This window comes from Hordeum vulgare, chromosome 2H (assembly GCF_904849725.1).
Source record: "Hordeum vulgare subsp. vulgare chromosome 2H, MorexV3_pseudomolecules_assembly, whole genome shotgun sequence".
NCBI lineage: Eukaryota > Viridiplantae > Streptophyta > Magnoliopsida > Poales > Poaceae > Hordeum > Hordeum vulgare.
The window spans coordinates 653,740,245-653,767,702 of NC_058519.1; the positions used below are offsets into that span (position 1 = coordinate 653,740,245).

At 47.7% G+C, this 27,458-nt stretch overlaps 3 protein-coding genes across 3 annotated transcripts; 2 read left to right on the top strand and 1 right to left on the bottom strand.

The window, feature by feature from the left end:
• The first annotated feature begins 18,333 nt into the window (after positions 1-18,333).
• LOC123428447 (heat shock 70 kDa protein BIP5-like) lies at positions 18,334-20,442 on the top strand. Its single transcript, XM_045112659.1, has one exon. It carries the CDS (start codon positions 18,334-18,336, stop codon positions 20,323-20,325), a length of 1,992 nt encoding a protein of 663 aa, XP_044968594.1. The 3' UTR covers positions 20,326-20,442.
• A 2,402-nt stretch (positions 20,443-22,844) lies between these two features.
• On the bottom strand, positions 22,845-24,921 carry LOC123428448 (acyl-CoA-binding domain-containing protein 4-like). The gene is made up of 5 exons (XM_045112660.1): positions 24,393-24,921; positions 24,179-24,282; positions 23,813-23,904; positions 23,642-23,739; positions 22,845-23,311 (listed from the first exon to the last, which is right to left on the bottom strand). Exons 1-5 carry the CDS (start codon positions 24,639-24,641, stop codon positions 23,144-23,146), a joined length of 711 nt encoding a protein of 236 aa, XP_044968595.1. The 5' UTR covers positions 24,642-24,921; the 3' UTR covers positions 22,845-23,143.
• A 129-nt stretch (positions 24,922-25,050) lies between these two features.
• On the top strand, positions 25,051-27,230 carry LOC123428449 (heat shock 70 kDa protein BIP5-like). The gene has a single exon (XM_045112661.1). The coding sequence runs from the start codon at positions 25,087-25,089 to the stop codon at positions 27,079-27,081; it is 1,995 nt and encodes a 664-aa protein (XP_044968596.1). The 5' UTR covers positions 25,051-25,086; the 3' UTR covers positions 27,082-27,230.
• Positions 27,231-27,458: the final 228 nt, after the last annotated feature.

Sequence of the window (27,458 nt, forward strand, 5' to 3'; positions counted from 1 at the left end):
GGGAGAGTAAACTACTCCAAATCATGCCTAGGGAATGGGCATCATTTCATGTAGTTCCTACTAAGACGACAACTACAAAGGTTGAGCTCATGTGCACAATGACAAAGTGACATGGGGGTTTGAACCCCATGTTTGTGTCATGCACATCAACTTCATAACCACTACTACCAAGCTATCCACACAAACAACATACCATGCCCTCTCACATATGGTCATGTGAAGGTGCAAAGCTTTTCTTGCAAAGGTGGATTGCTCCTCTCACACACATCTACTCCACATCCACATGCACACAAGTATATGCACACTAAGTCAAATAAGCACAAAATCATGCCTATCCACAAACACCACATTACAAGGCACATGAGCCCTAGTCCATGAGTTTGAGATGCACAACACCCATGCACCACAATCCCCTCATGTAGGTGTGCCCACACACACACCACCTATAACCTACACTTGCAGCAACAAGGGCACCATAAAAACAAGATGAAAAACAAACATTTCATCTACTAATCTCCTCCTGTAATATTATAGCTAGCAGCTAACTCTTCACTGCAAGGGGGGAAAATAACACAGGAAAAAAAATGACAGGCCTCGGAGGGGGTCGAACCCAGGCCCTCTCAGCAACCTATCTCTTGGGAAAACCACTCTACTACTGATCTTGCTTCGACAGAGAAGAAGCAAATCACAGGCTATACCCTCTGCCGCTGCTAGCACCATAGGCCGAAAATAACAACACAAAAGGGGGAAAGGTGCCCTACAGGGGATTCGATCCTTGCACCTCTCATTTACAGACACAAGCGCCAACCACTGTGCTATGACCCGGCTGCTGACAGAGACAGGGAGGTAGCTCAGAAGAGCAACCCTCTTCTACGACGCATCACACCGGCGACCGAACCAGAGGCGGACGGCGGCGACCTCCACGCAAATCTACATGCACACATCGCTACGGGGTTGGAGTAGGATCCACAGGGGATCCATTCCCGCCTCTAAAAGCACCTGCCGTTGCCTCTAACGACGAGGACAACCTGTTGGAATTATGCCCTAGAGGCAATAATAAATATAGTTATTATTATAATTCCTGTATCAAGATAATCGTTTATTATCCATGCTATAATTGTATTGAATGAAGGCTCATTTACATGTGTGGATACATAGACAAAACACCGTCCCTAGCAAGCCTCTAGTTGGCTAGCCAGTTGATCAAAGGTAGTCAGTGTCTTCTGATTATGAACAAGGTGTTGTTGCTTGATAACTCGATCACGTCATTAGGAGAATCACGTGATGGACTAGACCCAAACTAATAGACGTAGCATGTTGATCGTGTCATTTTGTTGCTACTGTTTTCTGCATGTCAAGTCTTTATTCCTATGACCATGAGATCATATAACTCACTGACACCGGAGGAATGCTTTGTGTGTATCAAACGTCGCAACGTAACTGGGTGACTATAAAGATGCTCTACAGGTGTCTCCGAAGGTGTTAGTTGAGTTAGTATGGATCAAGACTGGGATTTGTCACTCCGTGTGACGGAGAGGTATCTCGGGGCCCACTCGGTAATACAACATCACACACAAGCCTTGCAAGCAATGTGACTTAGTGTAAGTTGCGGGATCTTGTATTACGGAACGAGTAAAGAGACTTGCCGGTAAACGAGATTGAAATAGGTATGCGGATACTGACGATCGAATCTCGGGCAAGTAACAAACCGAAGGACAAAGGGAATGATATACGGGATTATATGAATCCTTGGCACTGAGGTTCAAACGATAAGATCTTTGTAGAATATGTAGGATCCAATATGGGCATCCAGGTCCCGCTATTGGATATTGACCGAGGAGTCTCTCGGGTCATGTCTACATAGTTCTCGAACCCGCAGGGTCTGCACACTTAAGGTTCGACGTTGTTTTATGCGTATTTGAGTTATATGGTTGGTTACCGAATGTTGTTTGGAGTCCCGGATGAGATCACGGACGTCACGAGGGTTTCCGGAATGGTCCGGAAACGAAGATTGATATATAGGATGACCTCATTTGATTACCGGAAGGTTTTCGGAGTTACCGGGAATGTACCGGGAATGACGAATGGGTTCCGGAGGTTCACCGGGGGGGGGGGGGCAACCCACCCCGGGGAAGCCCATAGGCCATGAGGGTGGCGCACCAGCCCTTAGTGGGCTGGTGGGACAGCCCAAAAGGGCCCTATGTGCCATACAAAAGAAAATCAAAGAGAAAGAAAAAAAAGGAAGGTGGGAAGGAAGGGAAGGACTCCCACCCACCAAACCAAGTCCAACTCGGTTTGGGGGGGGGGAGCCTTCCCCCCTTGGACTCGGCCGACCCCCTTGGGGCTCCTTGAGCCCCAAGGCAAGGTCCCCTCCCTCCCACCTATATATACGGAGGTATTGGGGCTGATTTGAGACGACTTTTCCACGGCAGCCCGACCACATACCTCCACGGTTTTTCCTCTAGATCGCATTTCTACGGAGCTCGGGCGGAGCCCTGCTGAGACAAGGTCATCACCAACCTCCGGAGTGCCGTCACGCTGCCGGAGAACTCTTCTACCTCTCTGTCTCTCTTGTTGGATCAAGAAGGCCGAGATCATCGTCGAGCTGTACGTGTGCTGAACGCGGAGGTGCCGTCCGTTCGGTACTACATCGTGGGACTGATCGCGGGATTGTTCGCGGGGCGGATCGAGGGACTTGAGGACGTTCCACTACATCAACCGCGTTCACTAACGCTTCTGCTGTACGATCTACAAGGGTACATAGATCACTCATCCCCTCTCGTAGATGGACATCACCATGATAGGTCTTCGTGCGCGTAGGAAATTTTTTGTTTCCCATGCGACGTTCCCCAACAGTGGCATCATGAGCTAGGTTCATGCGTAGATGTCTTCTCGAGTAGAACACAAAAGTTTTTGTGGGCGATGATGTGCGTTTTGCTGCCCTCCTTAGGCTTTTCTTGATTCCGCGGTATTGTTGGATTGAAGCGGCTTGGACCGACATTACTCGTACGCTTACGAGAGACTGGTTTCATCGTTACGAGTAACTCCGTTGCTCAAAGATGACTGGCAAGTGTCGGTTTCTCCAACTTTAGTTGAATCGGATTTGACCGAGGAGGTCCTTGGATGAGGTTAAATAGCAACTCATATATCTCCATTGTGGTGTTTGCGTAAGTAAGATGCGATCCTACTAGATACCCATGGTCACCACGTAAAACATGCAACAACAAAATTAGAGAACGTCTAACTTGTTTTTGCAGGGTATGCTTGTGATGTGATATGGCCTACAATGTGATGTGATATATTGGATGTATGAGATGATCATGTTGTAATAGAAAATATCGACTTGCACGTCGATGGTACGGCAACCGGCAAGAGCCATAGGGTTGTCTTTATACCAACGTTTGTGCTTGCAGATGCGTTTACTATTTTGCTAGGATGTAGCTTTAGTAGTAATAGCATGAGTAGCACGACAACCCCGATGGCAACACGTTGATGGAGATCATGGCGTGGCGCCGGTGACAAGAAGATCGTGCCGGTGCTTTGGTGATGGAGATCAAGAAGCATGTGATGATGGCCATATCATGTCACTTATGAATTGCATGTGATGTTAATCCTTTTATGCACCTTATTTTGCTTAGAACGACGGTAGCATTATGAGGTGATCTCTCACGAAAATTTCAAGACGAAATTGTGTTCTCCCCGACTGTGCACCGTTGCTACAGTTCGTCGTTTCGAGACACCACGTGATGATCGGGTGTGATAGACTCAACGTTCACATGCAACGGGTGCAAAACAGTTGCGCACGCGGAACACTCGGGTTAATCTTGACGAGCCTAGCATGTGCAGACATGGCCTCGGAAAACATGAGACCGAAAGGTCGATCATGAATCATATAGATGATATGATTAGCATAGGGATGCTTACCACTGAAACTACACTCAACTCACGTGATGATCGGACTTGAGCTAGTGTAAGTGGATCATGAACCACTCAAATGACTAGAGAGATGTACTTTTTGAGTGGGAATTTAGCAAATAATTTGATTAAGTTAAACTATAATTATCTTGAACATAGTCTAAGTCCACTTTGAATATATTTGTGTTGTAGATCATGGCTCACGCGACAGTCATCCTGAATTTTAATACGTTCCTAGAGAAAGCTAAGTTGAAAGATGATGGAAGCAACTTTGTAGACTGGGCTCGTAATCTTAAGCTAATATTACAAGTTGGGAAGAAGGATTATGTCCTTAATGCTACGCTGGGAGATGAACCACCCGCTACGGCTGATCAGGATGTTAAGAACGCTTGGTTAGCACGTAAGGAGGACTACTCAATAGTTCAATGTGCAGTCTTGTATGGCTTAGAACCAGGACTTCAAACGTCGCTTTGAGCGTCATGGAGCATTTGAGATGTTCCAGGAGTTGAAGTTTATCTTTCAGAAGAACGCCCGAATCGAGAGGTATGAGACCTCCGATAAATTCTATGCTTGCAAGATGGAGGAAAACTCGTCTGTCAGTGAACATGTGCTCAAACTGTCTGGGTACTCAAACCGTCTACCTGAGCTGGGGATTGAACTCCCGCAAGAGGCTATCACTGACAGAATCCTTCAATCACTGCCGCCAAGGTATAAAGGCTTTGTGTTGAACTACAACATGCAAGGGATGAACAAGTCTCCCGGCGAGTTGTTTGCGATGCTGAAAGTCGCAGAGTCTGAACTCCGTAAAGAGCATCAAGTGTTGATGGTGAATAAGACCACTAGTTTCAAGAGAAACGACAAAGGCAAGAAGGGTAATTCGAAGAAGAGCGGCAAGCCTGTTGCCAATCCGATGAAGAAACCCAAAGCTGGACCTAAGCCTGAAACGGAGTGTTACTATTGCAAGGGTATGGGTCAGTGGAAGCGCAATTGCCCCAAGTATCTGGCAGATAAGAAGGCGGCCAAAGAAAAATCAGGTATATTTGATATACATGTTATTGATGTGTACTTAACCGGCTCTCGTAGTAGTGCCTGGGTATTCGATACCGGTTCTGTTGCTCATATTTGCAACTCGAAACAGGAACTGCGGACTAGACGAAGGCTGGCGAAAGATGAAGTGACGATGCGCGTAGGAAATGGTTCCAAGGTTGATGCAATCGCCGTCGGCACAGTTTCACTTCAGTTACCATCAGGATTAGTGATGAACTTAAATCATTGTTATTTAGTGCCTGCGTTGAGCATGAACATTATATCTGGATCTTGTTTATTGCGAGACGGTTACTCTTTTAAGTCAGAGAATAATGGTTGTTCTATTTCTATGAGTAACATCTTTTATGGTCATGCACCTAATGTGAGAGGATTGTTCATATTGAATCTTGATAACGATACGCATATACATAACATTGAGACCAAAAGAGTTAGAGTTAACAATGATAGCGCCATAGTTTTGTGGCACTGCCGCTTAGGTCATATTGGTGTAAAGCGCATGAAGAAACTCCATGCTGATGGACTTTTGGAGTCACTTGACTTTGATTCACTTGACACGTGCGAACCATGCCTCATGGGCAAGATGACTAAGACTCCGTTCTCCGGAACAATGGAGCGTGCAAGTGACTTGTTGGAAATCATACATACCGATGTGTGTGGTCCGATGAGCGTGGAGGCACGCGGCGGATACCGTTATTTTCTCACCTTCACTGACGATTTGAGTAGATATGGTTATGTCTACTTGATGAAGCACAAGTCTGAAACATTTGAAAAGTTCAAGCAATTTCAGAGTGAAGTGGAAAATCATCGTAACAAGAAGATCAAGTTCCTACGGTCTGATCGTGGGGGTGAATATCTGAGTTTCGAGTTTGGTACTCACTTAAGACAATGTGGAATTGTTTCACAGTTAACACCGCCTGGAACACCACAGCGTAATGGTGTGTCCGAACGTCATAATCGTACTCTATTAGAGATGGTGCGATCTATGATGTCTCTTACTGATTTGCCGTTATCGTTTTGGGGTTATGCATTAGAAACAGCTGCATTCACTTTAAATAGGGCACCATCAAAATCCGTTGAGACGACACCATACGAACTGTGGTATGGCAAAAGGCCAAAGTTGTCGTTTCTTAAAGTTTGGGGATGTGATGCTTATGTCAAAAAGCTTCAGCCTGAAAAGCTGGAACCCAAAGCGGAAAAGTGCGTCTTCATAGGTTACCCAAAAGAGACAGTTGGGTACACCTTCTATCTCAAATCCGAGGGCAAAGTGTTTGTTGCTAAAAACGGAGCTTTTCTCGAGAAGGAGTTTCTCTCGAGAGAATTGAGTGGGAGGAAGATAGAACTTGACGAGGTTGTTGAACCTCTCATCCCTCTGGATGGTGGCGCAGGGCAAGGGGAAACCTCTGTCGTTGCGACGCCGGTTGAGGAGGAAGTTAATGATGATGATCATGAAACTCCGGTTCAAGTTTCTGTCGAACCACGCAGGTCGACGAGACCACGTGCTGCTCCAGAGTGGTACGGTAATCCCGTCTTATCGATCATGTTGTTAGACAACAATGAACCTGCAAATTATGAAGAAGCAATTGTGGGCCCAGATTCCAACAAATGGCTAGAAGCCATGAAGTCCGAGATAGGATCCATGTATGAGAACAAAGTGTGGACTTTGGAGGTACTACCTGAGGGCCGCAAGGCTATTCAGAACAAATGGATCTTTAAGAGGAAGACGGACGCTGACGGCAATGTGACCGTTTATAAAGCTCGACTTGTGGCAAAGGGTTTTTCACAAGTTCAAGGAGTTGACTACGATGAGATATTCTCACCCATAGCGATGCTTAAGTCCGTCAGAATCATGTTAGCAATAGCTGCATTTTTCGATTATGAAATCTGGCAAATGGATGTCAAAACGGCGTTCCTTAACGGTTTCCTTAAGGAAGAGTTGTATATGATACAACCCGAAGGTTTTGTTGATCCTAAGAATGTTAACAAGGTGTGCAAGCTCCAGCGATCCATTTATGGACTGGTGCAAGCATCTCGGAGTTGGAACAAACGCTTTGATGAGGTGATCAAAGCATTTGGGTTTATACAAGTGGTTGGAGAATCTTGTATTTACAAGAAAGTGAGTGGGAGCTCTGTGGCGTTTCTAATATTATATGTGGATGACATATTACTGATTGGAAACAACGTAGAGTTTTTGGAGAGCATAAAGGGTTACTTGAATAAAAGTTTCTCTATGAAGGACCTAGGAGAAGCTGCTTACATTCTAGGCATTAAGATCTATAGGGATAGATCAAAACGCCTGATAGGACTTTCACAAAGCACATACCTTGATAAAGTTTTGAAGAGGTTCAAAATGGATCAGTCCAAGAAAGGGTTCTTGCCAGTTCTACAAGGTACGAGGTTGAGTAAGACTCAGTGCCCAGCAACTGATGAAGATAGAGAGCATATGCGCTCTGTCCCCTATGCTTCAGCCATAGGTTCTGTCATGTATGCAATGTTGTGCACTAGACCGGATGTTAGCCTGGCCATAAGTATGGTAGGTAGGTTCCAGAGTAATCCAGGAGTGGATCACTGGACAGCGGTCAAGAATATCCTGAAGTACCTGAAAAGGACTAAGGAGATGTTTCTCGTGTATGGAGGTGACGAAGAGCTCGCCATAAAAGGTTACGTAGATGCAAGCTTTGACACAGATCCGGACGACTCTAAGTCGCAAACCGGATACGTATTTATTCTTAATGGGGGTGCGGTAAGCTGGTGCAGTTCCAAGCAAAGCGTCGTAGCAGATTCTACATGTGAAGCGGAGTACATGGCTGCCTCGGAGGCGGCCAAGGAGGGTGTCTGGATGAAGCAGTTCATGACGGATCTTGGAGTGGTGCCAAGCGCACTGAATCCAATAACCTTGTTCTGTGACAACACGGGTGCCATTGCCTTAGCAAAGGAACCACGGTTTCACAAGAAGACCAGACACATCAAACGACGCTTCAACCTCATCCGCGACTACGTCGAGGGAGAGGACGTAAATATATGCAAAGTGCACACGGATCTGAATGTAGCAGACCCGCTGACTAAACCTCTTCCACGGCCAAAGCATGATCAACACCAGAACTGTATGGGTGTTAGATTTATTACAATGTAATTCACATGATGATGTGAGGGCTAGATTATTGACTCTAGTGCAAGTGGGAGACTGTTGGAATTATGCCCTAGAGGCAATAATAAATATAGTTATTATTATAATTCCTGTATCAAGATAATCGTTTATTATCCATGCTATAATTGTATTGAATGAAGGCTCATTTACATGTGTGGATACATAGACAAAACACCGTCCCTAGCAAGCCTCTAGTTGGCTAGCCAGTTGATCAAAGATAGTCAGTGTCTTCTGATTATGAACAAGGTGTTGTTGCTTGATAACTCGATCACGTCATTAGGAGAATCACGTGATGGACTAGACCCAAACTAATAGACGTAGCATGTTGATCGTGTCATTTTGTTGCTACTGTTTTCTGCGTGTCAAGTATTTATTCCTATGACCATGAGATCATATAACTCACTGACACCGGAGGAATGCTTTGTGTGTATCAAACGTCGCAACGTAGTGTGTATCAAACGTCGCAACGTAACTGGGTGACTATAAAGATGCTCTACAGGTGTCTCCGAAGGTGTTAGTTGAGTTAGTATGGATCAAGACTGGGATTTGTCACTCCGTGTGACGGAGAGGTATCTCGGGGCCCACTCGGTAATACAACTTCACACACAAGCCTTGCAAGCAATGTGACTAAGTGTAAGTTGCGGGATCTTGTATTACGGAACGAGTAAAGAGACTTGCCGGTAAACGAGATTGAAATAGGTATGCGGATACTGACGATCGAATCTCGGGCAAGTAACATACCGAAGGACAAAGGGAATGATATACGGGATTATATGAATCCTTGGCACTGAGGTTCAAACGATAAGATCTTCGTAGAATATGTAGGATCCAATATGGGCATCCAGGTCCCGCTATTGGATATTGACCGAGGAGTCTCCCGGGTCATGTCTACATAGTTCTCGAACCCGCTGGGTCTGCACACTTAAGGTTCGACGTTGTTTTATGCGTATTTGAGTTATATGGTTGGTTACCGAATGTTGTTCGGAGTCCCGGATGAGATCACGGACGTCACGGACGTCACGGACATCACGGCCGACCCCCTTGGGGCTCCTTGAGCCCCAAGGCAAGGTCCCCTCCCTCCCACCTATATATACGGAGGTATTGGGGCTGATTTGAGACGACTTTTCCACGGCAGCCCGACCACATACCTCCACGGTTTTTCCTCTAGATCGCGTTTCCGCGGAGCTCGGGCGGAGCCCTGCTGAGACAAGGTCATCACCAACCTCCGGAGCGCCGTCACGCTGCCGGAGAACTCTTCTACCTCTCCGTCTCTCTTGCTGGATCAAGAAGGCCGAGATCATCGTCGAGCTGTACGTGTGCTGAACGCGGAGGTGCCGTCCGTTCGGTACTAGATCGTGGGACTGATCGCGGGATTGTTCGCGGGGCGGATCGAGGGACGTGAGGACGTTCCGCTACATCAACCGCGTTCACTAACGCTTCTGCTGTACGATCTACAAGGGTACGTAGATCACTCATCCCCTCTCGTAGATGGACATCACCATGATAGGTCTTCGTGCGCGTAGGAAATTTTTTGTTTCCCATGCGACGTTCCCCAACACAACCATCTACTCTCTGCACTGCTAGCTGCCATTGCTCCAGAGCACAGCACCTCGGCGACGAGCTTGAGCAACGCCTGGCTAGAGAGGGAAGTAACGGGACGGCGACTGCTCACCGAGGGGGAAGGAGAGGAGAGAACGCCGGCGTCGTGGAAGAAGACGCAGCGGTGCTGGTCGATGCAGGAAGATGCCAACCGAACCCGAGGAAGGAGGTGCACGTCGGGGAAGAAGCTCCGGCTTCGGCTCCGCGCAAAAATGGAACCCCTCCTGGGTCCTCTTGCTTGCGCAGCTGCGGGGAGGCGACGCGGTTGAAGCTACGCCGGCGACGAGCTCGACCCGGAGCTGGTCATGGCGTTGGGAACGACCTCGAGGTCTCTGGCGGCGCGGGAGGAAGAAGAGGAGGGAGAGGATGAACCCTAGCCGCCTGGGGAAGGGAGAGGGGAGTTTATATGGCCCTAGGGGGCGAGCTGGAGCCGCAAGATCGAGGTCTCGTTGATCGGGAGGCTGAGGAACGATCGTACAGGTGTGACGTCGGGAGGAAGAAGATAATGCCTCGCCCGTGGGCTCTGTCGCAAGGGATACGGGCCAGGGAGGAGTTGGGTTGTGCTGCCAGGAAGAGAGGGAGTAGAAAACCTGAGGCCCTCTCTAATTAAAATACATCATCACATGCCACTAAATTCCTAGGAAAAACTAAGGGCATAAAATTAGAGATGAAATATCCCTGGGCATAAGGGAATTATGCCCCAAATAAATAAAATACCAAAATGGCTAATTGGGCAACTAAAAATAATTGCCAAACAGATTTAAATAAATCTGAAATAAAGAAAAACCTCAAGCAAAAGAGGTTTTAAAAACCCCTCTCCTACATGCCCACACTCCAAATAAAATGGACTAAAGGTGTGACATTTTTAAAACAGCCTAGGGGCAAATAGGTTTTGAACTTGAGAATTAAAGAGAGAAAGGTTGGAAACTAAAAAGGGGTTGAAAACAACAATGCCAAACACCACACTCCACTAAATCACCCCACAACTTCAATTATGCAACAACACATGTAATCACAAGATCACAAAATCACACCTAGCAAGATATGTGCACACAAGACATGACATGGAGCATCATGGTTTGCATGCATGCAAGGGAAACTAAAAATAAGAGACACATGAAATCACAAGGACAAGGAGATGACATGATATGTTATGATATGCATGCATGCAAGGAAGATATGCAAGGGACACAAGGTGACACGGGAAATCATAGACACAAGTGACATCATCATATCTCTGGCAAGGTGGACCCACATGCAATAGGTTCCAAATATGACAATTACACACTTGGGGCATTACATCTGCCTTCCCAAACTAGAGCTGCTCAGATGGGAGGCGTGGATGCACCGCGAGGCCCCCTTGCATTTTGGTTCCGTCCCGTCCCTGTAGGCCTCGTTTGGTTAAGGGGGATTGGGGAGGTTTTGAGAGGAAAATCCCCGGGGGGCCCAGAAACCCCACAGATCCTCGGGCGTCCATTTGGTAGGAGGGGTTTGCTTAGCCCAATCCCCACCGTTCCCCTTCAATCCCTTCCTATCCATGTGTTTTAAAACCCTCCTCGAAGGACTAGTGAAAGCAAAACCCCGGAGATTTGAGAGGATTGGGTGGAACAAAGGGATTCACCTAATCCCCTGAAATCCCTCCCTCTCAGAACCTCTCCAATCCCCCTTAACCAAACGAGGCCTAAGGAGTTATTCCTGGTGTGTGGTGCAGACTTTGACCGCCCGGAGTTTAGTTTAAGCCAGCTTCTAGATGGTGCCACTGAAATTCATACCCTGACCTTAAACTTCCAAGGAGAAAAGGTAATTTCCTACTATTTCAGTATGCATTGTGCGACGTGCTTCTAATTTCATCAGTAGGAATTACGGGGTTAATTAGGAGCATATGCTCTTTTTTTTTTTTTGCAGCTTCATGTCTTGATCAAGAAATTTGCTTACCTTTATTATTGGTAGGGATGTTTCGTTGATTTTTCCCTTTATTTGTCTGCCCACCAGCTTTGGATCCAACCGGAAAGCAGGCAACTCCGCGCCGCATTCAGGAAGCTGTCTATTCATGGCATATATGTTGAGTTTGACCTGTTATGGACAATAACTCTCCTTGAAGCTGCTCCAAGTGTTGAGATATTTGATATTGAGGTACTAATTTTACTTATTCTTTTCTCTCGATTGTTAGTTGAATAGATTTATTATGTATTTCCTTCCTGGTTATTGATATCATCGCTTGATGGATTTCATAATAGAATCTCCTGGGAATACTAGCTACTATATGTACTTCATGTAATTATTAGGTCTTGGTTCTTGGATACAGGTGTTTGAACATCCATGTCTGGTACCATATTGGGAGCGCTTTGGCATTCAAAGAGTGAAACCTTCTTGGAAGATGGCTGGGTTCCCAGGCTGTAACAAGTGGCAACTGAGAGAGCTCCATGTGACCAACTTCAGTCCCCTAATGAAGCAACATATGTTAATTGTACGTGAGGTGATGGATCGAGCACCGAACTTGAAAAGTGTTATTTTGAAAGAAGATGAAGAACCATGCAAGGATTGCGAGGCAATAGACGCACTGCCTAATCCGATAGGAGGCTTGTTTCCAAGGACCAAAAATGAGCAAGAAACAATAGCCCAGCAACTTAGGGACAACATGGTCGGCTCGTCCTCGGTGAAGATAGTTTTCAAAAGTATTGCTTCAGCAATGGTATTCTGAACTTGTATGTACGTTGAATGCAAGTGCAAGTATTAAACGAAAATGTGGTATACAGGCTTTCTATTGTGCTCTATTTTTTCTAATGTTTAAAGTTAGCGTTCATGTAAACGCTAATGCACAAACATTAGCAGTTGCATCAATTCATTTTAAGGTGAGGCGGTTCCAGCAAGTTTGAATTATCTAGGATACAAGCTCATTTTTTTTAGAGTGAATTCCACTTTTTACCCCTAAGTTTGACATTTTTGACACTAATTACCCCTTTTAACAGAATTTCATCCAACATACCCCATTTAATATAAGTGTTGCCACAGTTTTTCCCCCTTTTAAATTTTCTAGAGCATTTTGACCGATGGTTCACAATTATCAGGTCCAGATGACGTGCCATGTCGGCAGGTTTTTCCTAGGATTCTTTTTGCGGACTTTACTTCGCACAGCCGACCGGACCGAGCCAATGGCAAGATCCTTGAACGATTTACGGCCGCTTGATTCATGTGTCATATCATTATGTGCCGAGAACTCATGTGTCATGGTGAACTCGTATGACGTGCCATGTCGGCAGGTTTTTCCTAGGATTCTTTTTGCGGGCTTTACTTCGCACAGCCGACCGGACCGAGCCAATGGCAAGCAGACGCAAATACGGATCCTTGAACGATTTACGGCCGCTTGATTCATGTGTCATATCATTATGTGCCGAGAACTCATGTGTCATGGTGAACTCGTATGCAGAGTTGGAATTGATGATGTTTACCTTGTTTGTGTAATGGATTAGGAAAACGCAATGTGGACAAAACTCATGTGTTCTGGTAAAAATATTCTTCCTATTTATGCACCAGATGATGCTTTCAAAATTTGTTATTTTAGATGGTAGCTTATGTCATACTTATGCACATTGTTTTGTCAAAACTGATTATAGTTATGCTATACATTGCTGTCAATTTCACATGCAGAAAAAATAATGTGGCAACATGGACCTGACAATCAAGACCATGTATCAAAGTGCTCATAAAAAATAGAAAAGGGTAAATTGTGGCAACACTTTTGTTAAATGGGGTATAACGGATGCAATTCTCTTAAATGGGGTAATTAATGTAAAAAACGTCAAATTTAGGGGTAAAATACGGAATTCACTCATTTTTTAATCTAGGACGCAGAGAACCTAAGAGTTGAAGAATTGGTGTGACAATGAGCTGTTAGAATAATGCAGCATTATCTTAATGAAATAACATTGGAATGGATATTTTGTTGTTGTTGCAGCGTGTGGAATGATGACAACATCTTGTATCCTTTGCTAATGCTGAGCAACTGTAATGTCCATTTCCATTTCAGTAGCTCAACACTCAACAGTGGCATAAACCCAACAACCAAATTATTTGTGTTTGCCAAAAATTTAAGTTTCTTCCCTACTTTGAGCAAACAGGATATTCTTTATAAGTTTTTGAGAAACATAAATTTCACGTTTCCTGTCATTGAGAAAGAAAACATCAGTATGTATGTGGGTGACAAGTATCTGCCTGGGCACATGTGCATGCAACTCAGCAATCTTTTAAAATAATCTGCCATTTTTCTATTTGAGGATTAAACATTGATAATAGAGTAACGTGTTTTAAAAATTGACGGCATTAGGCGTCGACTGGGTGAAGCACTCATTGAATTGGTCGCTTCGACGTTGGGTCCATATGTAATGGAGCATCTGAGATGGCTCACTGTGACCCGGGGCTTTGCAACATGACTCATGTTGAAATGACTTGTCTTCCGTCCCAAACATTTTCTAGCTGTTTGCAATTTGCCCAATGCTGCCACTGCAACACAGTGCAGTGCCGCCCTTAGAAGACTCAATGGTCGTCCCATAGCACTCCCGCCGCCCTCTCATTGTGTGGGGGGCAACTTGCAACGCTCGGCGGTGCCCCCCTTGCAACACCTAACATCCAGTCTCTCTACACTCGGTCTACTGCTTGCAGGATATATCTCGACAGAGGGATGAGACGGGGAGGTAACAGACGCACGGGGAGAGGGTTGTGGTGTTGTGCGCGGCAACAAGGTGGGACGGGGCGGCGCGATTGGAGCTCCATGTCGAGATAGGGGAAGCGGCATTTAGAGTGCCGCGTGTGCTGAACTGATGGATGTCAGGGGCATGGAGAAAGAGAATGGCGACTTAAGAGGATAAGGAGGTCTTCTTGTTTTATTTTGCCGATAGAAAAGGGCATGTGGCAGGCACTTGTGGCAGCGGATCTCTGTAGAGGGATGGGTTGAGGTGGTAGGAGAGAAGCGGTAGAGGGTTGGGGTGCGGTGCATGGCAACACGGTGGAATGGGGCAACATGATTGGAGCTCCATGTCGATCGGGAACGACGGAGTGGTGTAGAGTTTAGTGTGTGATGGATCAATGGGTTTCGGAGGCATGGAGAAAGAGAATGAAAAGTGAAAAGGTTGATTGCTTGTTTTCTTCGCCAATAGAAAAGGGCAATGTGGTAGTCGCTCGTGGCAGCAGAGCGAGCACATCGATCAGTCGGTGGGTCGACGAACCCAAGATTTTAGCCATGATTCAGGTTTGCAACATGAGCAATCTAGCTCTTAGGATGACCCGTGTTTGCAATATGAGGAATGTTTCCTTAGGATGACCCGTGTTTTCAACATGAGGAATGTTGATCTTAGGATGACCCGTGTTTGCAACATGAGGAATGTTGTGCTAAGGAGTTTGCAACATGAAACATGTTGCAAACTGGTCGGGTCAGTCTGTGTGGGAGAAGATTTGTGTTGCACATCGCCGGATCAAGTTCGGATCGAACGACTATAGAGGTCAAGACCAAACCTAGTAGGGAATCAGGGAGAGGTCAAGGGTTTGTTTGGATGGTTACCAAATTGCGCCTTACCTATATTTTGGACAAGACCAAAACATTGGCCTTTGTTTGGGTGGAGGCCAACTTTTTGGCAAGTAATGTTTTCTTACATTCTATACATTTTTCTAGGCAAAGTTGGGCAATTAATTGGCAAGCAAAACATTAAGTAAAATCTTGGCAACCAATTTTTTTGGTAGGACAATTGTAGGCACAAGCCAACCAGACCCGAAGAGAATGAGGAGAGATTCAAAATGAAGAGGGCAAGATTCGAAAGTTTCCTTTCATTAGCGATAGCCCACACACTTTTTTTGAGAAATCGCCCAAGGAAGGGGCGTCCTACCTTAATGTATTACTGTGGCTATTATGCCAAGTGAATGGCCCAATTTATAAGGAAAACTATATCGAAAACTTAAACAAATAGACCTCATTTATGAGAAAATAATACAAAGTAATAAGAGGGAAAAGAAAGAGGATTGAAAATGGGAGCCCATGACAAGGCATGATACGTCTCCAATGTATCTGTAATTTTTTATTGTTTCATGTTGTTATATTATCATTCATGGATGTTTAACAATAATTTTATAACAACTTTATATCTTTTTTGAGACTAACCTATTGACATAGTGCCTAGCGTGAGTTGTTGTTTTTTGCTTATTTTTTTCCTTCGCAAAATATCAGTATCAGATGAAGTCCAAGTGGTACGAAACTTTGAAGTCCAAAATGTGAATAGAATTTCAAAATTCTAAACTTTTTTAAAAAACAAAAACGAAATTGAGTATGTGCCAATAAAAGAGAACATTTTTTAACTTCCGGGCAATTTTAGAAATGCGTCAACATTTTCAAACTTCATGAAACCTTGTTCTTGTGAAGTGGGCCGGCCCAAATTCTCGGCCGGCAGAGTAGTACGTAATCCCGGTCAGGATTATAGTATTCCCAGCGTGCCAAACAGATCTAAGGTCTAAGATAGACTGAGATTGTAAGTTCGAAGTGCCAATTTTCGAGATTCAAAGTTCAGGGTCTGGTTTAGCTTTCGTCTACCACTTCAAGGTTTATTTTTGACTTTTTCCTCGTAACGTCGGTGGTCATTGTTTGTTGAGGTTGCAGCACCGACATGCATCCGTTTTTAATTCCTCGTGTTGCTGCTTCGGTTGCATCATCGACCACCTCATGTGTGCGCGCCTACAACCAGCATCGTCAGCACGGTACTCGCACTCTCGCCCATCAACCCACTCATCTCAACCGCTTGATTTTTTTTAAAAGACTCATCTCAACCGCTTTCGTGCCCATCAGTCGCTCAAACAAGGATCTGCCGGCCCTTGCAGCAGCGCCGCCTCCTCACGTAGCTTCACCTCACGTCCTTGGTCGCACCTTGTGCAAGCCCTCCGCGCATTCTAACATTATATGAAACGTAGTTTTTGTCCGAAAGTCATAACTCTGTAAGAGCATCTCGAGCCGTTCGGTCCTCAGGAACGTGAAAAAGCGCTGTCTTGGATGCGTCAGCAGAAAAAACGTCGTGGGGGCTCGGGTTTTCAGCCGTCCCCCGCCGTCGATTTCAACCCATTTTCGGCACAAATTGGCCCACTCTCGAAGCAAATTGACCCACTTTTGGCTCATATTCGGCATGTTTCGGCACAAATTAAACCTCCTTTATTTTTTATCACATAGTTCGTTACAGAAATGAATACAAATAAAAATACTTCAATAAATTAATACAAATCAAAATAGTTCAACAAATAAAAACTTATAATTCATCACACATGGAGCTAGGCGTTGGCCTTGAGCCTACATATATGCTCCATCAAATCGTCGTGTAATTGTTGATTCACCTGTGGGTCTTGGATCTTCTGACGCATGTTGAGGATGCACCTGCAGTTGTTTCTATCCTTTTATACATGGCACAAAACATGTTTTTTCTTTAAATTTTGCAAGCGAACATAAAGTGTCTGGATGTACACGCAAAAATATGTTTTGAATTTTTTAATATTTTAAATTTTCTTTTTATTTTATTAAATAATAAGTGTAACTACACCTATGAGACAAAACACCACTCTTCATACACTAAAGACCTTTGAACCTAAATAATCTTTAACTATTAATAAATCACCTATTGCTTCTGTGGTACGTCATGAAAAATTGCCTCTGAAGTTTGCATAAATTATCCACCATGCCACCGGTAAAAAATAAAAAACGTTTCACAAAGCGAAAAATCTCGGACTGGGCCGGCCCATGTAAAAACCTTTTATATTACGCTCTGCACCCTGGGAGAATATCCAGCACACCGTATGGGCGGCCCATGCACAGGCTCAGTTTTTTTAGTTCCGTTTATTTATTTCTCTTCAGTTTCATTTTATTTTTCTATTTTAAATAATTTAGAACTTCAAATAACCTTTAAGCTTTTAATAAACTTAAAATTTTAAATCAACATATTTTCAAAAATAAAATGTTTGTGACTTCAAAAACTGCTCGGAGTTTTTGTAAATTAATCTAGTTTTTTCAACTACAATTATTTAGGTATAAGAAGAGTATGAGAGTAGATATCTGTATTGAGTACCTTATAAAAGTATTGAATAAAGGGATATATTAGTTCGGATATTTTTTCTCTAAAAACTTGCCCAGACTTAGAAATCTCCGATTGACCATACTTTATACTCCCTTCGTTTATAAATATAAGTATTTTTTAAAAAAATACTAGGAAACCACATACGAAACAAATTAGCCTGGGAGAGTATTATACATGTAGCCTGCAAAGTGGGGCCAGGAACGGATTCTATTTGTTGGAACGGATACTTGATCGAACTATTATTCACATCCAACACGTCACGCAGCCCCCAGCCCGGTTCCGCCAGCACGTCACGAACCTTCCCTGCCGTCCGATCGTGAAATCCGACGGTCCAGATCGACTTGCCCGCGTGTCGCCGCGCCCCCGAGGGACACACCGCGTCGGAGACCACCTCCGATTCGTCCACGTCCCGCCCGCGCTGTATCTCTTCGCGCCATAAATAGCAGCCGCACCACCTCCTCCTGCTACGTAATACTGTAACTTGGATACAAGCTACAGCTTGGAGAAGTCGATCAATCGCCGGCGACGACGATGGCTCGCGGGACGACGATGTTGCTCGGGGTAGTGCTCGCCGTGCTGCTCCTCGTCGCCGCGCCGGCTCCCTCGGCAGTGGCGGCTGAGAAGGAAAAGGGCTCTGGCAACGGCGGGCCGGTGATCGGCATCGACCTGGGCACGACCTACTCGTGCGTGGCCGTGTACCGGAACGGCCGCGTGGAGATCATCGCCAACGACCAGGGCAACCGCATCACCCCCTCCTGGGTCGCCTTCACCGACTCCGGCGAGCGCCTCATCGGCGAGGCAGCCAAGAACCAGGCCGCCGCCAACCCGCTCCGCACAGTCTACGACGCCAAGCGCCTCATTGGCCGCAACTTCGTGGACGCGGAGGTGCAGCGGGACATGAAGCTGCTGCCGTTCAAGGTGGTGGACAAGAACGGCAAGCCGCACGTCGAGGTGGAGGTCAAGGCCGGCGACGTGCGGACGTTCAGCCCGGAGGAGGTGAGCGCCATGGTTCTCACCAGGATGAAGGAGACGGCCGAGGCCTACCTCGGCGAGAAGGTCCGGGACGCCGTGATCACCATCCCGGCCTACTTCAACGACGCGCAGCGCCAGGCCACCAAGGACGCCGGCGCCATCGCCGGCCTCAACGTCGTCCGCCTCATCAACGAGCCCACCGCCGCCGCTATAGCCTACGGCCTCGACAAGGTGGCCGACGGGAAGGAGCGGAACGTGCTGGTGTTCGACCTCGGTGGCGGCACCTTTGACGTGAGCGTGCTCGCGCTCGACGGCGGCGTCTTCGAGGTCCTCGCCACCAACGGCGACACCCATCTCGGAGGCGAGGACTTCGACCAGCGCGTAATGGACCACTTCATCCGGCTCGTCAAGCGGAAGCACGGCGTCGACATCTCCGGCGACGCCCGCGCGCTCGGCAAGCTCCGCCGCGAGTGCGAGCGCGCCAAGCGGGCGCTCAGCACCCAGCTCCAGGTCCGCGTGGAGATCGAGTCGCTGGCCGACGGCGTCGACCTGTCGGAGCCGCTCACCCGGGCTCGCTTCGAGGAGCTCAACGCCGACCTCTTCCGCAAGGTCATGGCGCCCGTGAAGAAGGCCATGGCGGACGCCGGGCTGGCCAAGGGCGACATCGACGAGGTGGTGCTGGTCGGCGGCAGCACCAGGATCCCCAAGGTGCAGCAGCTCCTCCGCGACTACTTCGGCGGCAAGGAGCCACACAAGGGCGTCAACCCCGACGAGGCCGTCGCCTACGGAGCGGCCGTGCAGGGCGGCATCGTGCGCGGCGATGCCAAGGAGGTTGTGGTGCTGGACGTGACGCCGTTGACGCTCGGCATCGAGACGGCCGGCGGCGTGATGGCGAGTGTGATCCCGCGGAACACGCCGATCCCGACCAAGAGGACCAAGATGTTCACCACCTACGTGGACAAGCAGACCACGGTGACCATCATGGTGTTCGAGGGCGAGCGGAGCATGACCAAGGACAACCGGCTGCTGGGCAAGTTCGACCTCACCGGGATCGCGCCGGCGCCGAGGGGCACGCCGCAAATCGAGGTGACCCTGGAGGTGGACGTGAACGGCATCCTGCACGTGGGGGCGGCGGACAAGGGCACGGGAAGGTCGGAGAAGATCGAGATCAGCAGCGCCGGCCGAAGCATCAGCCAGGAGGAGATCGAGCGCATGGTGCAAGAGGCGGAGGAGTTCGCCGAGGAGGACAGGAAGGTGAGGGACACGGTGGACGCGCGGAACAAGCTGGAGGCGTACGTGTACAGCACCCGGACAACGGCCGACGGCGAGCTGGGGGACAAGATGGACGGCGGCGACAGGGAGAGGGTCAGGGAGGCGGCAAGGGAAGCCAGCGAGTGGCTCGAGGCCAATCCAGACGCCGACCAGGACGACTACACGGAGAAGCTCAAGGAGCTGGAGGATGTCTGCAGCCCCGTCTTCGCCGCTTCCTACGGGAACGCCGGCGGTGGTCATGACGACGCTGCCGAGGACAACGACCACGACGAACTCTAGGATTCTACAGTTCTTAAAGCTTTAGTAATATTAGGATTGAACTACGTACGTCCCGACTAACCAACGCCCAAAGTCATGTTTATTGTTTGTCTGGTTGATTAATACATCATGCATTGCTTGGCTAGATAATATACTCCTAGTTCATAACTAAGGAATTTTAGAAAGGTCAGATATGATTTTTACAGTAACAAATTCAATCTTCAGATGGCGTTCCTCAGCTTCAGTAGATGCGATGACGCCGTACCTTGTTGAAGGCATTATTTGTAGTTTTCTCGCACTTGATCTTTGGGGTGAAAAATCATGATCGGACAATAGCGACGTTTACACGTCGTTTCCTTTCATCATGCGTTGCTACTGAACAATCTCTATCGTAGTCTTGAGATGGTTGGTACTGATGGTGATTGTATTTGTCGATCACTTCGGCCTTCGGGGCTCTTTTTCCTTTTCTTTTTTTCTATGCCAGAAATAACTTCGGTCTTGTATGAATTCACCATTTGCAGACGTGTTTTTTTGTGTGTGTTAATGTTGGCTGTGTGTATCTTACTTTATAAAGACCGGGTGTGTACTCTTATATGTTTGTACATCTGTTTGATAAAGAGCCCTTTACAAAATAAGTGGGACCATGGGTGAAATAAATTTGAGTGATGTTCTAGTTGAAGGAAATTTTCCTGCACTCCCCCCGCCCTCCCTCCCAACACCCTAAAATATCTATCGCACCCAAGGTATTTAGTTTTTGAGTCGATTCTTAGGGTGGACTGAAAAGCAGGTTGGCGGAAGGGAAATTTCAGCCTAACCATCATCAAACTGGTGCCAGACTCGCTGGAGTCTGATGAAATTACACCAAGGTGCTCCGATTTCGGCCCAAATACCCTTCAATTTCCGACAACCAACCCTTATTCTGATCAATTGCGGCGTAGGAGCAAGAGCTCAGGAGGGCGGACACCACTAACAAGTGGCAGGCAACGCCTTGGGGCCACATCGTTACTACACGGCCGGGCGTGCGAACCAGTTCGACGAAAACACGACAACATAATCGTGCTCCTTGGCCGTGGGCATCCACCGCTCATCGGTCTTGTTGAGGCGTCGGATTGTAAGCGCTGGCTGCTGTAGGTGGAGCCGTCGGATTGGGTGTCATATTTTTGCAGCGTCTCTTGAAACAAACATTCTTCAACGCGCTAAAAAACGTTATTTCGACGCTGATTTTTTTTTTAACGGATGACGCTAGCGCGCGTCAGTTGAAGATGTTCTAAAATATCCATCGTAACTAAGGTATTTAGTTTTCGAGTCGATTTTTATGATGGACTAAAAAGCCACCCGATGGTTGGCGGAAGGGAAATTTCAGCCCAACCATCATCGAACTGGCGTCAGACATGCCAGAGTCTGGCGAAATTCCACCAAGGTGCTCGGATTCTGCCCAAATACCCTTCAATTTCCTGCGACCAACCCCGGTTCCGATCAATTGTGGCGTAGGAGCAGGAGACCGGGCAGGCGGACGCCACCGACGGACGACGGCGGCAGCCCATGGCCACGCCAGCACATAATCATGCTCCTTTGCCGCTCGCCGGTCTCGTTGAGGTGAAGGTTGCTGGGTACGGCAAACACCTCCCCCTGTGGATCAGGGTAGGCCGCCCGTCCGGCACCACCGAACATGGAACGGCATGACGGCAAAGTGTGGCGGCTGCCTGTCGATTTGATGGGAAGAAGACCAAAAAGAAAAGAAAAAAAGGAGCACTGCATGCGGGCCTCTACATTGCGTACCAATTTCATAGGATCTGTTGTTCTACCAGAGCTCCCACAATACTGTAAGGGTGTGTTTGGTTTCAGGATGAGGTAGAATCGAACGGGTTGGTTTCATCCCTGGGAGCCGTTCTCGTGTTTAGTTGAGTTAGGAACCGGAATTGGGTCATCTGTATGCAAGGAATATTCCCTTCAGATGCTTCATCAAGTGATTCCACCGATTTGAAGGAATCGACTCGTTATTCGTCCATGAAAGCAAAGAAAAAAAAGAAATAACCAAGCAGTTCTCACCGCGCTCACTCCCGTACCCGAACAAAAGTTTTCATGGTTATTTTTACGCAGTTATTTTTTTCATTTTCGTGATCTTTTTGTGTGGTTACTTTTTCATTTTCGTGATTTTTTTTCGTAAATATTTGGTGTGTACTCATGATCATATATTTTTATTTGCATGTGTCAAAAATAGAAAGAAAATGCTGCTGAAAAATTAAATTAGGCTTGTCAAATGCAAAGAACTTTATTTGTTCAGAGATGTAATCTCACCATTTATATCGAAAAGGTGAGTGCCATCAAATTCTTCTCATTTCATCTCTCCAACTAAACACCGGGAGGGAACCAACCCATAACACCTTTTATCATCAACTAAACACAAGGATGGAACCAACCCATGACTTTGGAATGGAACCATAACATTCGATGACTTTCGGTCCTCAAACCAAACACACCCTAATATCATTTTGCAGTATACCTAAACCCGTACCGAATTTTAAGGGACCTGCTATAGATGCTGTTAAGATGCATGCATATTGACAATATGAGGATACGAGACCTGAATCCTGATACCGACATGTTTCCTGCCAAACGGTTGGATTGCAGCACAAACACACTAAAAACTGTATGAAACAGGCAAATACTACTACAAAGATGTCTACCCTGCACTGAGTTATCTTTCGACAGTGTATTCGATGAGGTTGGTAAAACGGCTCTCATCTGATTCAGCTGATCAAGCACGGTGTGTATAGTTTCTTGGTACTAGTAGTGGCAGTAGTAGGCGTCAACTCATATCATCGGGTTCACTGCACCGTCAGTTTGCCGGCTTCATGAACGGCCAGGATGAGGAGCATAGGTCCTGGGCGGTGTTCCCATCGCCATCCTTGATCTGGAGATCGGCGTGGTGCTTGACGAGCAGTTCGGCGATGTCCTCCCTCTCGCAGAGGACGGCGTAGTGGAGCGCTGTCTGCCCTTCGTTGTCCTGGATATGGAGAAACAAGGTTCAGTATCTGAAGGTCTCAAAAGGTTTGCTTCTGCACACTGCAGCTGTACAATATTGATACCAATTTAGATCTAACGTAGATGAACTGACTGTTTAACCAGTTAGCTGGTTGAATGTTGCAGGCTGACAGCTTGCAGACATGTAACGGATATCCAACATTTTGTCCATTTGGTACAGCTTGTGATGCAAGCCCACCAAAAATACTTGGTCAGAGTTGCCACAAGTTTCTTTTACTCAAATACCCACTCACCGAACTGCCCAGAAATTTCAAAATGCAATGAATAAAAGGTACACAAGAAATTCAGATACCTGAGCGTTCACGTCTGCGTTTGAACTGACAAGAACCTCGACAGCATCTAGATGCCCACGGTCCACAGCCCAGTGCAACGGAGTTCTCTCTTCGCTATCTGAAACCAAACTTTGTCTAAATGAGTCATGCTGCATAAAGAACAGAAAGATGGATGTTCTACAAACACAAACCTCTTATGTTGATTTGTACACCAGCAGCCAGATGCTTTTTAACGTCATCAATTGCTCCTTCCCTTGCAGAAACATGGATGTCACCGAGTTCTCTGCAGGTACAAATAAGTTCATTGTAATCCTAGAAATAATAGTTCAAGCAAAGTACTAAATGGATTATATGAATAAAAAACACATTTTAGCACCATGATGGAGACAAACTAGCTGCATACCAAATAACGAATCATCTCACTTTTATTTGCTATGTTCTACAGTACCAGTTAGCAAAAGAAATATACTATACAGAATTAGGTGAACTTGGCTACACATCATCAAGGCGACATTAATGCACGATGTAAGGTGTCTCCTTGTTGTAAAAAGACTTACGATTCATTTCCTTGATCTTCCTCGTACATTAAACTGCTAAATACAGGTCCCATTGGTCCCTTCGAACCTGATGCAGACATTGTAGTTTCCCCATCTTTCTTTTTCTGGAATCATGTCAAACAGATTATATCAAACAGAGCAAACACAGTGATGTGCATTTCTATAAAAAAAATGGTAGAAAATATGTGGCTATAGGTAAAATTCTAAAACTTACCGAGCCATCAGCCCAGTTAGGGAATATCTCATCAACAATTGTTATGTACTCCTCCATAGCTTCTTCTGTAGGCATAGCACCCAATTTATTCCAAGCATTCCTTGCAAACAAGTGCTCAATCAATAAGGATACTTGGTAAACTGGATTGACTGTCCAAACTGAGAAGCACATACAGAGGAAAAACACATACAGATCTACTGCTAATATATGTTCAATGCAAACAGTAAACATCTGACTTCTGGTACCCATATTGGAATATCCAGAGCAACAAAGGGCGTCTTCAAAATGAAAATTCTAAGGGCTACACGACTATTCAGCATAATCACAAGTGACATTCCTGGACAAAGATCATGGATGCTCAGGCAAAATTAGCACAAAAAAACAACACAAACATTAAATCAACCGGTGAAGCCAAGCAAGAACCGAAGGACAATTACCAAATTGAGAAACACAGATAGAGCAAAAGCAAAAAAGGTCTAAGGCTGATACATGTTCACTTCAAAAGATAGAGGTTTGAGTTCCAGTGCTCATATATGAAAATCCTGAGCATTAAAGAGCATTAGCAAAATGCAAACCTCTATGCAGCCTGATCTCTTCGCGCCATAAATAGCAGCCGCACCACCTCCTCCTGCTACGTAATAACTTGGATACAAGCTAGCTTCGAGAAGAGGTCCATCAATCGCCGGCGACGACGATGGCTCGCGGGACGACGATGCTCCTCGGGGTGGTGCTCGCCGTGCTGCTCCTCGCGGCCGCGCCGGCTCCTTCGGCAGTAGCGGCTGCGAAGGAGAAGGGCTCTGGCAACGGCGGGCCGGTGATCGGCATCGACCTGGGCACGACCTACTCGTGCGTGGCCGTGTACCGGAACGGCCGCGTGGAGATCATCGCCAACGACCAGGGCAACCGCATCACCCCCTCCTGGGTCGCCTTCACCGACTCCGGCGAGCGCCTCATCGGCGAGGCAGCCAAGAACCAGGCCGCCGCCAACCCGCTCCGCACCGTCTACGACGCCAAGCGCCTCATTGGCCGCAACTTCGTGGACGCGGAAGTGCAGCGGGACATGAAGCTGCTGCCGTTCAAGGTGGTGGACAAGAACGGCAAGCCGCACGTCGAGGTGGAGGTCAAGGCCGGCGACGTGCGGACGTTCAGCCCGGAGGAGGTGAGCGCCATGGTTCTCACCAGGATGAAGGAGACGGCCGAGGCCTACCTCGGCGAGAAGGTCCGGGACGCCGTGATCACCATCCCGGCCTACTTCAACGACGCGCAGCGCCAGGCCACCAAGGACGCCGGCGCCATCGCCGGCCTCAACGTCGTCCGCCTCATCAACGAACCCACCGCCGCCGCTATAGCCTACGGCCTCGACAAGGTGGCCGACGGGAAGGAGCGGAACGTGCTGGTGTTCGACCTCGGCGGCGGCACCTTTGACGTGAGCGTGCTCGCGCTCGACGGCGGCGTCTTCGAGGTCCTCGCCACCAACGGCGACACCCATCTCGGAGGCGAGGACTTCGACCAGCGCGTAATGGACCACTTCATCCGGCTCGTCAAGCGGAAGCACGGCGTCGACATCTCCGGCGACGCCCGCGCGCTCGGCAAGCTCCGCCGCGAGTGCGAGCGCGCCAAGCGGGCGCTCAGCACCCAGCTCCAGGTCCGCGTGGAGATCGAGTCGCTGGCCGACGGCGTCGACCTGTCGGAGCCGCTCACCCGGGCTCGCTTCGAGGAGCTCAACGCCGACCTCTTCCGCAAGGTCATGGCGCCCGTGAAGAAGGCCATGGCGGACGCCGGGCTGGCCAAGGGCGACATCGACGAGGTGGTGCTGGTCGGCGGCAGCACCAGGATCCCCAAGGTGCAGCAGCTCCTCCGCGACTACTTCGGCGGCAAGGAGCCACACAAGGGCGTCAACCCCGACGAGGCCGTCGCCTACGGAGCGGCCGTGCAGGGCGGCATCGTGCGCGGCGATGCCAAGGAGGTTGTGGTGCTGGACGTGACGCCGTTGACGCTCGGCATCGAGACCGCCGGCGGCGTGATGGCGAGTGTGATCCCCCGGAACACGCCGATCCCGACCAAGAGGACCAAGATGTTCACCACCTACGAGGACAGGCAGACGACGGTGACCATAATGGTGTTCGAGGGCGAGCGGAGCATGACCAAGGACAACCGGCTGCTGGGCAAGTTCGACCTGACCGGGATCGCGCCGGCGCCGAGGGGCACGCCGCAGATTGAGGTGACCTTGGAGGTGGACGTGAACGGCATCCTGCACGTGGGAGCGGCGGACAAGGGCACCGGAAGGTCGGAGAAGATCGAGATCAGCAGCGCCGGCCGAAGCATCAGCCAGGAGGAGATCGAGCGCATGGTGCAAGAGGCGGAGGAGTTCGCCGAGGAGGACAGGAAGCTGAGGGACACGGTGGACGCGCGGAACAAGCTGGAGGCATACGTTTACAGCGCCCGGACGACGGCCGACGGAGAGCTGGGGGGCAAGATGGACGGCGGCGATAGGGAGAAGGTGAGGGAGGCGGCGAGGGAAGCCAGCGAGTGGCTGGAGGCCAATCCGGACGCCGACAAGGACGACTACACGGAGAAGCTCAAGGAGCTGGAGGATGTCTGCAGCCCCGCCTTCGCCGCTGCCTATGGGAACGCCAGCGGTGGTCATGACGACGCCGGCGAGGAGGACAACGACCACGACGAGCTGTAGATTTTTATATATACTACTAGCAGATTTATTTTTGTCTTACCTTAGTAGAGATCAGACTTGAACTACGTACTTACTGATCTGTTTGATTAATACACGGTGCATTGCTTAAGTTCATGTTCATATTTTGGAATTTTGGAAACTCTTATACTTTCTTCGATCCATATTAATTATCGTCGATTTGGTACAAACTACAAAGTGAATTTTGCAGAAACATATTAGGATTTTTAGGAATTGGGATGAAATAAGTTGCAGATGAACAGGACCTGTAAATCCCAGAGAATTTCCTCTGAATCAGAGAGAAATGCCTGCCCAACACGAGATGTGACGGCCTGATATTCATATATGTTTCCGGCAAAACCTTTGGCGTGCACAAACAC